Here is a 9,636-nt window from a genome sequence, read left to right as displayed (position 1 = left end):
TCTTGAATTTTTTTTATTACTTCATTTGGTTGCCACATTCACCCCTTGCCAATTATGATTTTATGATGAAATTCATGCCTTTGTTTCTTACCTCATGTACTAAAGTCAGATTAATTTCAGGACAATCGATTCATGAAATATTTCTATCATTTAACGGTCTACCAGCTTTCCTTCAAATCTATTTTTACGAAATTTCCTAAGTCCATTGCATGAGTTATTTCGTCTCTCAGCAATAAGGACATTGTTGTGTGTTAAATTTAGGGGTTCTAGTAATGTTATTTTCAACCTTGTTACTTTTAAAAATTCGATAAAAAAACATTATAACATTGAGATCAGATCCTGCTCATAGTTGGATGCTCGCATGACACCCGTGGGAGCAAGCCAAAACGAAGGTAGGAATCGTGATCAATGCAGAAACCAAGTGATCACAACTCCGTTTCCAAATAAAGAGATGGGCATGAGTTTTGACTGAGAAAGAGTGCCTTGCTCGTAGTTGGATGTCCGTATGACACCCGTGGGGGCAAGCCAAAACGAAGGTTGGGCACTCAGATCAGCGCAAGATTACGAAACGAAGATCTGAATCGTGCAAGGGTCAAAATCACTTGAACACGCCGATTTGAGAAAAGTTTGAAATAAATCATGTGATGTCCTGGAAACGAGTAAAGTTTTTTTTTTTAAGGTTAAGCTTGCGGTCCTTAAAGATTAGAAATATTTTAGAAAGAGATCAGGATAGAAATTATTAAGGCATTGGTTCATGAAATTTGAATAAGGCACCCTGAGAAGTCTAAGTAGGGTAAAAACGGTTGAATCTTTAAAGAAAATCTTTAGTTTATGCTTGAAGATAAGCATTGTTTTAAATTTGGGAGTGTGATAACTGGTAGAAATACAAGTTATTACAGCTCAAATTAGTAAAACAATGAGAGAAAGCAATGGTAAAATAGGCAATATCATGTCTGAAAGTGCTAAACTAAAAGGAATTGCGATCACGAGTGCTTATCACATAAAAACAATTAATTTACCTATTTTGTGCAAGAACAATGCGATGGCGCATATGAAACTGCGATCCAACGGCACAATGTGACAGCGCGCTTAAAGTTGTGATCGTAAGTCATGCGATCGTGAGAAGTTCTCAAAAAGTGATCGCATAAAGACCTCGCATCAAGGTGACAGCATAATAAATCATGATGGGACGTAAAGCTGATAACGGTCGATTCTGAATACAGTTGACAAGCCGTTAAAAGCCATACTGTAGCAAGTACATTTAACTTTCAGTGACTTTTAAACGGCACAATAGAGTAGGGAAATTAATGTTGCCCATCGTTGCAATCATTAGTAAGAAAATCTGTTTCACCTTGAATTCTATAAATATCGAATGCCACCAGAGAGAGAGAAATATCCATGCACATATATATACATATACATAGAGGACGGAAAGAGTAAGGAGACGAGGCGAAGCCGAGAGAAATCTCTCCCGGGCAGATCGAGAGATTATCGGAAAGCAATACAAAGGAGAGAAGGCCAACCCTTGCAAGAGAAAGAATCCACAACTAGAACAGAGTTGAACTGATAAAGAGTAGTGTAAAAGGCCACGGGAAGTAAGACATTACTTACCGGGCTTGTTATCTCTCAAACCCATTTGTTATTTTGTATTAAGTACTTTATTTGCAGAAAATGGAAACTTCATTTCGATCTATGTTCAATCTCTTCACACCATGCATGAGCAGCTAAATTTTTGAATGGGTTGAGAAATACTTAGCTAGCATGACTTAAGATATGCATTTTATGCGATCATCTTGTCTTATGTATGCATCATTCACCCTTTGGACGTACTTGAGAGAGTAGTCTAAAGATAGAATCTAGACTTGAAAGAGTCGGATTAGAATCTAGACTTGAAAGAGTCGGATTAGAATCTAGACTTGAAAGAGTCGGATTAGAATCTAGAATTCAGAGAGTGGGATTAGATCGCATAAGCAAGAGTAGAAACTTAGAAATAAGTTATATCTGCTATTTACACATCGCATGCGTCCTAGAAATAGGAATGGTGGTATGCGGTCACCTTGTCTTATGTGTGCATCATTCATCATTTGGGAATACTTGAGAGAGTAGTCTAAACATAAAATCTAGGCTTGAGAGAGTCAGATCAGATCGCATTAGCAAAAGTAAAAACTTAGAAATAAGTTCTATCGACTGTTTCGCATATACATCGCATACGTCCTAGAAATAGGAATTATGGCATTCTGCATTGAGAAATGTAGTACTGATATTTGTGTATAGCATGGTCGCATAACTTGTGCACAATCTTGGGAAATGTTAGCTAAACCCCTTCTCAACCCCTTCATCGCATAATTATTGTAAATCTACGCTTTCATCGTTCCATATTCAACTCTGTCGCATAGGAAAGTCACTTAGTTAAAATCCTTAGCCGTGATTTTTCTATGTAAACTAAACTCTAGGTTATAAAATACTCGGTGGGAGGAAGAGATGTATCTGATATGTCTATGATTTCACTCACGTTTCTCCGTGTATGTTCACACCGTGAGATTCATGCTTGGCCTCGTGGTGCCCTGGGAGCATCCCCCTTTGGATGGTGTTTGCATGAGTTAATATCAAGGTGGACGGAGAGAGTCTTTATAGTAAGTGGGTAAAGGGTGTTGTCAACACGTCCTATGGTCTCTGTTATTGGTTCACACCATGAAATCATTTTGTACTCCCTCGTGGCGCTCTGGGAGTGTCCTTCTTCAGATGGGTTTTATGCAGTTGGTCAAGATCAAGGTGAACTCTAGAAATGGATAGGGTTGCTTTAGGTTTTACCCCAATCGAATTTTTTCCCTTCGGATTGGCTGCTTGGGGTGGATCTCTAGGGCCTAAAATGGCGGGTCACACTTACGGGAGATTGTTAAATAAGTTAATGATCTCTTGGCTAAATCAATGATGGCTAGTCGTTATAGGAGCAAAATTCGTTCTGGTATTAATGGCTGGTTGGGAACTTCTCAATTCTGAGGAGGGATAATTGATCTCCCTTCAGTGGCTTTTGTTCTAAACCTTTGAAGCATCATTGTGAAACTAGATGTCACGTGGGGTTCATATTCGTTTTGTTAAAACCTTATTGGATATTGCTACAGTATGGTTTACAATGGGTATTTACTTAAAAACCTAACGTAGGTCAATGTGTTTTTCTTTTCAGCATCTCGTTGATATTTCCGTTTAGTACTTTTAATATGACTGACTTCATATAGTGGAGAGAACCGTGTGAAATGTATTTCGTGGCAAACGACCTCGAATTTTTCATGGTTGAGGAGTGTCCTCAAGTCCCAACCCTTGATGCACCGCGAAGTATTCGCAATGCATATAAGGTATGAATGAAGGCTAATTCGTTGGCCCGACTTTACATTTTGGCTAACGTACCTGATGTTTTGGCCATAAGGGTTGAGAACATGGTCATTGCACGCGAGATCATGGACTCACTGCAAGATTTGTTTTAACGTCGATTCTTACTTTTCGAGCACAAAGGGGTAGATGACGAAACCATTAGTGTCAGTTGTTCTGACACTGATCCTAGTACTCGCCAAAAGAGGAGGAAAGAAAACAAATCTGATTTATTGGTCTTGGAGACGTGTTGGTAGAGAATGTTGATTCTGCCTAGATCTTAGATTCAAGTGCTACCAATAATGTCAGTTCCTCTTACCAAAGATTCAGTTCCTGGAAAATGTTGCCACAGGGAGAAATGACTCCACGAGTCGATACTGGTGAGATTGTTTCAGCTGTTGCTGTAGGTAAGCTGAAGTTATTTGTTGACAAGAAACGTTATCTGTTACCGGATAATGTTTTATTAGCTATTAAAAGGAATTTAATCTCGGTTTCTTGTCTCATTGAACAAGGGTATACCGTCTCCTCTTCTGAGAATAAAGTTTTTATTTTCAAGAATGGAATGGAGATTGGTTATGGTTCAATGGAAAGTAACTTATATGTACTAAGGTTATTAGTCATAAAAGCCTTGTTTAACACTGAAATGTTCAATAGGCTACAATAGCTAAAAGACCAAAGGTTTCTCCTAAGAAAAACGCCCATCTTTGGCATCTAAGGTTAGGTCATATCAACCTCAATAGGATTGAGAAGTTGGTGAAAAGTGGACTTCTAAAGAGTTTAGAAGAAAACTCCTTGCCGGTATGTGAATTATGCCTAGAAGGCAAAATGACCAAATGATCTTTTACTGGAAAAAAGATTTTAGAGCCAAGGAAGCCTTGAAGCTTATACATTCAGACCTCTGTGGTCCGATGAATGTTAGAGCTCGGGGTGGGTATGAATATTTTATATCTTTCATAGATGATTATTCAAGGTTCGGGTATCTCTACCTAATGCAATGTAAGTCTGAAGCCCTTGACAAGTTCAAGGAGTATAAGGCGAAAGTTGAAAACTTGTTAGGTAAAAAGATAAAAACACTACGAACTGATCGTAGTGGAGAGTATATGGATTTCCAATTCCAAAACTATATGATAGAACATGGAATTGCGTCCCAACTCTCGGCCCCTAGTACACCTCATTAGAATGGTGTATCAGAAAGGAGAAACAGAACTTTGTTGGACATGGTTTGGTCTATGATGAGTTATGCTCATCTTCCAGACTCGTTTTAGGGTTTTTCAGTGGAGACTGCGTGCTATATCCTGAACAAAGTTCCCTCGAAAAGTGTTTCTCAAACACTTTTTGAGTTGAGAGGCCGTAAAGGTAGTTTACGCCACTTCAGAATTTTGGGCTGTCCAACACATGTGCTAGTGACTAACCCAAAGAAGCTGGAACCGCGTTCGAAGGTTTGCCTCTTTGTAGACTACCCCAAGAAAATGAGAGGTGGATACTTCTATGATCCGAGTGAGAACAAAGTGTTTGTTTCTACAAATGTTATCGTCTTAGAAGACGACCACATGAGCGGTTATAAGCCATGAAGTAAGCTCTTCTTGGTGGTGTCACACTCAACTCAACACTGTCGAGGATCTATGGAGGCCGTTCATGTTATTCAAGTTGTTCGTGACCTTGGCGATCACTTAGTTCGAGTGTGCGGTGTTCGTGCAGTATATCGATCGTGTTGGACGAGCGTTCATGTGTTGCTGTGTAGTTGTGATCGAGCGTTTGTGATCAAGGAGCTTTGTGATGAGTCTGCAAAAGAGTGTTACTCTTGTCCTTGATCATTTGTATAGCATGCTGTAATTTATGTATTTTTTGAAAGAGTTAAAAAACATGCAGCGGAAGTATCAAGGATCCATAAGCATTCTAATTCACTAAGTTTGGCAAAAACTAAAGCATGCTCTTCTAAAAAGTGCGTTTTCAAAACATACCTTTGATGAACTCTCAAAGAAAACATGTGTACAAGAGTTGTCTTCACTTGATATCACCGTGAACCATCTCAAAGCCTTCCCTACTATGCTCTTGGAGCTTTAGGCAGAGTTGTGGGACTCAAGAACAGCTTAAGGGTGTGAAGAAGCAAGAAGAGCTCACAGCAGCCGATTGAAAAAGACAGTTTCTTCTTCACAAAAAATTTTCTCTCAAAATTTTGCATTCACCTTTCTCCAACGACTCCAATCTTCTTTATATATAGTAGATGAACATGCAAAAAGATGGAGTGCACGGCTTTCATCTCATGCTTGGAGAATCAAAGTAGAGAGGATAATGGCCTTTGCATGAGCATGAAGATGAAGGTAATGGAGAAAATTCAATCCCTATTTTGTGCAACCATGCAAAACCATTTTCCATTTTCTTTTAAAACAAAAAATGATTTTAAAACCATGTTAATACAAAAATGATTTTCTTTAATTAATTTCATAAATCAATTTAAAATATTAATTAATTTAATATCAAATATCAAATTAATTTTTGCACAATAATCACCTTCATATATTTAAATCATATTTAAATATAATTTCTCTTGTTCTGTTTAAATCATATAGCCCATAGTTGAACTCCCCTCACTGTAGATATATTATGTCCACTTAATAACCATAATCAGTAAGTCGACCCTTCACATGTTGTTCGTAATCACAGCTAGGTCAAAAATACCGTCTTACCCCTGTGACTACATCTTGTTCTTTAAGTTCTTACTGATCCTCTAATGAACAATTCTGATTCATAATCTCTATGAATCAAATTTTTTCTCTATCATGAGAAGGTGAGGCCCTGATTGTTCAAGACCTAGAGCCAGTACTTAAGAGAACAACCTATTTACTAACCCTAAATAAGGTAGGAGTGAATTCTATCTTGCAAGACTATGTCCTCAGCTATTCATCCGGTCTTATCTCCAAAATGGTAAGCTTATTGAGCAGTTCTGTTGGACTACTCTCATTGTTTGCAGATCAAAGGATAATCACAAACAAACAGGAGTTCATAGCTAGCTCAGGATTAAGATCGAGGTAACTTAGGTTATATAATAAATGAAATAGTCAGTTTTAATAGTAAACGATTGTTATAAAGAAAAGTGACTATTTTCATGGTCCAGTCTATATGCAAACTCATTGCATGGATGCCTCCACTCTCATGTCTCAACATGAACGATTTGTAGATCACATTGTTTGTAGCACCTTACAACTTCTTATAATAACTACAGAGTGGGTCATATCCAATAGTGTTACCAGGATAAGATACCCAATTTCATCCATATACTTATTAGACCATTTAGGCTATATACTGTTAACTTGATCCTGTTTATGTCACTGCATAAAGTTACAGTATTAAGACTATAGCCAAGGATGCATTTATTGGATTTTCATAATAAGATGCAAAATCAACAAGTCATTATTATTGATAAAATAGAATGTTTAACACGAACTGCGAGTTCTAGGACATTCACAACATTTTTGCATAACCATATGTTTCTGTTCATGATTATAATTGTAAAGTTCATATACGATTGTAATTTGGTATGATCTTTCCGTTGCTCATGAAAATCCTCGTGTTCGATTTCCTTCACTTTATATATCATCAATCAAGCTTTCAATGAGTATGTAATCAATATTTGATAGACTTGTTTAATTGATATGATCTATCAATGATGTTGGTCTACTAGTGATAGGTCTTATAGTAAATGAGTATATCATTGGTCTATTGCTGATATTTGGTCTATACGTGATAGATCTAATGTAAAACAAAATGTAATTATTCTTTGATATATCTTTTTGTCTTTTCTTATCTTACTGCAGGTTCATTCACTGCATATGAAACTGATTCTAAGGGACATTTTAAGTATTATTTCATGGCAATTGGATCGTGTATTGAGGGGTGGAAATATTGTAGGCCAAACATATCAGTTGATCACACCTTTTTGAAATGTAAATATGGTGGAACTCTTTTGACGACATCAACAAATGATGGTAATAATCAGATTTTTCCTCTTGCCTTTAGTATTATAGACTCTGAGAATGATGCATCATGGAGATGGTTTTTTGATAATATCAAGAAAAGTTTTGGGGATCGAGAAGGTTTAGTTATTATATCCGATCGACATTTAAGTATTCCAAAAGGTGTTCAAAATGTTTTTCCAACGGCTGAATATTGTGTTTGTTTGCAACATCTTTTGAGAAGTTTGAAGTTGACATATAAGGACTCTTCTATTGATAATACGTTTTCTAGATGTGGAAAAGCATATACTATTGTTGATTTTGAGCTAAATATGAGATGGATGGAGGCTATATATCCTCATATGCGAGACTATCTTAGTAATGTTGGTTTCGAGAAATGGGCTCGTGCATATTGTAGAAGGAGAAGATATCAGATGATAACTACAAACATTTCAGAATGTTTAAATGCATCACCACTCGATTCAATCAGACAATTATTTCAAAAATGATTTTATGATAAAAGTAAAGCTGTATATTGTATGAAATCTTTTTTGACTAGCTGGGTTGAGGGAAAATTATGAAAACAACATCAGATAAAAAAGAGTTACTTGTTTTCATGGGGTAATATAGCACAATTTTTCAGTGATTGAGTTTTATCAGTGATAGATATCTACTATTGATAAACTCAGATAGTTGGATCTTAATTAATTTCTTGTCTATGTGTCATTTTTCTCAGGTTAATGCAATTAATGATGTCAAATTTCAAGTAATTGATGGAAGCAATCATTTTATGGTACATTTAGATTCCAAATCATGTACTTGTCGTGTATGGGATCTTGATGAAATTCCATATGCCTATGCACTTGTAATTATTCGTGGATGCAACATGGATACTTACTCATTTGTTCATAAGTATTTTTTGACAAGCACCTTGATTTCATGTTATGCTGGTTCTGTCCGTCCAATTGGGAACCATGCTAATTGGAAGCCTATAGGGATTGACATGAGCATATTACCTCCAATTGTTAAGCATCCAGCAGACCACCTCGAAAATAAAGAATATTATCAATTGGCGAGCAAAGAAATTCGACAAAGTGCAATCGTTGTCGTCATGTTGGTCATAATTGTAGAATGTGTAAATTTCCATTTATATAATGATGCAACATTTACTATCAATGTGATATTTATAGATGTGAACATGTAGGTTGCGAACATTTTTAGAATGTTGTAGGGTTTGTCATTTTTACCATTGGTTCGATTGTTATATTGTATATACGAACATAACATTCTGCTTGGAAAATATAGAACGTTTAGTCCTTTAGTTTGTAAACAGTTTGTACGACTGCTTGTGATGTATAATATATGATATTTACTTCACATCTTAATTTTGCTCAGTTGAATGTTTTATTTTCTTTACCACAAACCAATAAACCTAAAATCCCTGGTTATCTGAATGTAACTTAAGCATGTATGTGGTGACATAAAAGTGGATCATGTCTTAAGTGATAACCAAAATGGTCTGTAGTATATAGATATAGAAGGGAAACCTTATCCTGGTAAGGCTACGGATGCGGCCCACTTTTTGGAATGATCACAAATTTTGTGATTTGTCACAGATGGTTTGATCCTGATCATTCATGTAGGGGACATGCGAGTGGGGGCTATACAAAGAGTTTGTATAAGACCTGACCACGGAGTGTTAATGTCTCGTTATATCATCGTTCATGACAGAGACTTAACTTCACTAGGATGACCATAGGTAACATGACCTCAATCCTGAGTGAGTTGGGAACTTCTACTATTGAGGGCGGTCCTTTGATTTGTATCCAGATCGCCGACTCAAACCTACCACTTTGAGATTCATCTGAATTGGGATCTGAGAACTCAACTACACAAGATGGAATTCACTCCTTCCCCGAAGCAGGGGCAAGTAGATAGATAGCTCCCTTAAGGGTTGATTCCAGGGCTTGAACGATGTGGCACCACACACCTTCTCTTGGCTCGAGAGGTGTTCATACATAGTTGGACTATGTTGTATTGTTCATTACAGGGATCAGTGGTACTTAAAGAGTGAGATGTAACTACAGGGGCAAAATGGTAAATTGGCCCAGCTATACTTACGAGCATCTGTGAAGGGTCATCGTACTCATGATTGGTTATATCCGATGGACAAAGAAATATATCTGTGATAAGAAAAGTTCAGTTGTTGGTCTTTAGTGGAATGTCTGCCAGTTAACAGATGGTGGATCTCATGGCTAAAGAGCTTAGTCAGCTATTCACATATCGTTGGAGCTTCGAGCCACATGTCCATAAGATC

At 37.0% G+C, this 9,636-nt stretch overlaps 1 protein-coding gene across 1 annotated transcript; it reads left to right on the top strand.

Annotated features, from left to right (window-relative positions):
* The first annotated feature begins 3,706 nt into the window (after positions 1–3,706).
* Positions 3,707–8,523, top strand: LOC150037596 (uncharacterized). Its single transcript, XM_090310776.1, has 3 exons — positions 3,707–3,773; positions 7,182–7,702; positions 8,056–8,523. Exons 1-3 carry the CDS (start codon positions 3,707–3,709, stop codon positions 8,521–8,523), a joined length of 1,056 nt encoding a protein of 351 aa, XP_090166902.1.
* The last annotated feature ends 1,113 nt before the right edge of the window (positions 8,524–9,636 follow it).

This window comes from Benincasa hispida, chromosome 2 (genome assembly GCF_027475165.1).
Source record: "Benincasa hispida cultivar pf3 chromosome 2, pf3_genome.v1.1, whole genome shotgun sequence".
Classification (NCBI taxonomy): Eukaryota; Viridiplantae; Streptophyta; class Magnoliopsida; order Cucurbitales; family Cucurbitaceae; genus Benincasa; species Benincasa hispida.
Note: the sequence above shows the minus strand (reverse complement) of the source record. Positions and strands in the feature narration are given on the sequence as shown.

What these genes read in the sequence shown, in the direction of transcription:
- LOC150037596 (XM_090310776.1), top strand. Translation starts at nt 3,707, where the DNA reads ATGTTGCCACAGGGAGAAATGACTCCACGAGTCGATACTGGTGAGATT. An exon ending in TGTTTCAGCTGTTGCTGTAG is followed by an intron (nt 3,774 to 7,181) that starts GTAAGCTGAAGT and finishes ATCTTACTGCAG; the next exon opens with GTTCATTCACTGCATATGAA. An exon ending in TGCGAGACTATCTTAGTAAT is followed by an intron (nt 7,703 to 8,055) that starts GTTGGTTTCGAG and finishes CATTTTTCTCAG; the next exon opens with GTTAATGCAATTAATGATGT.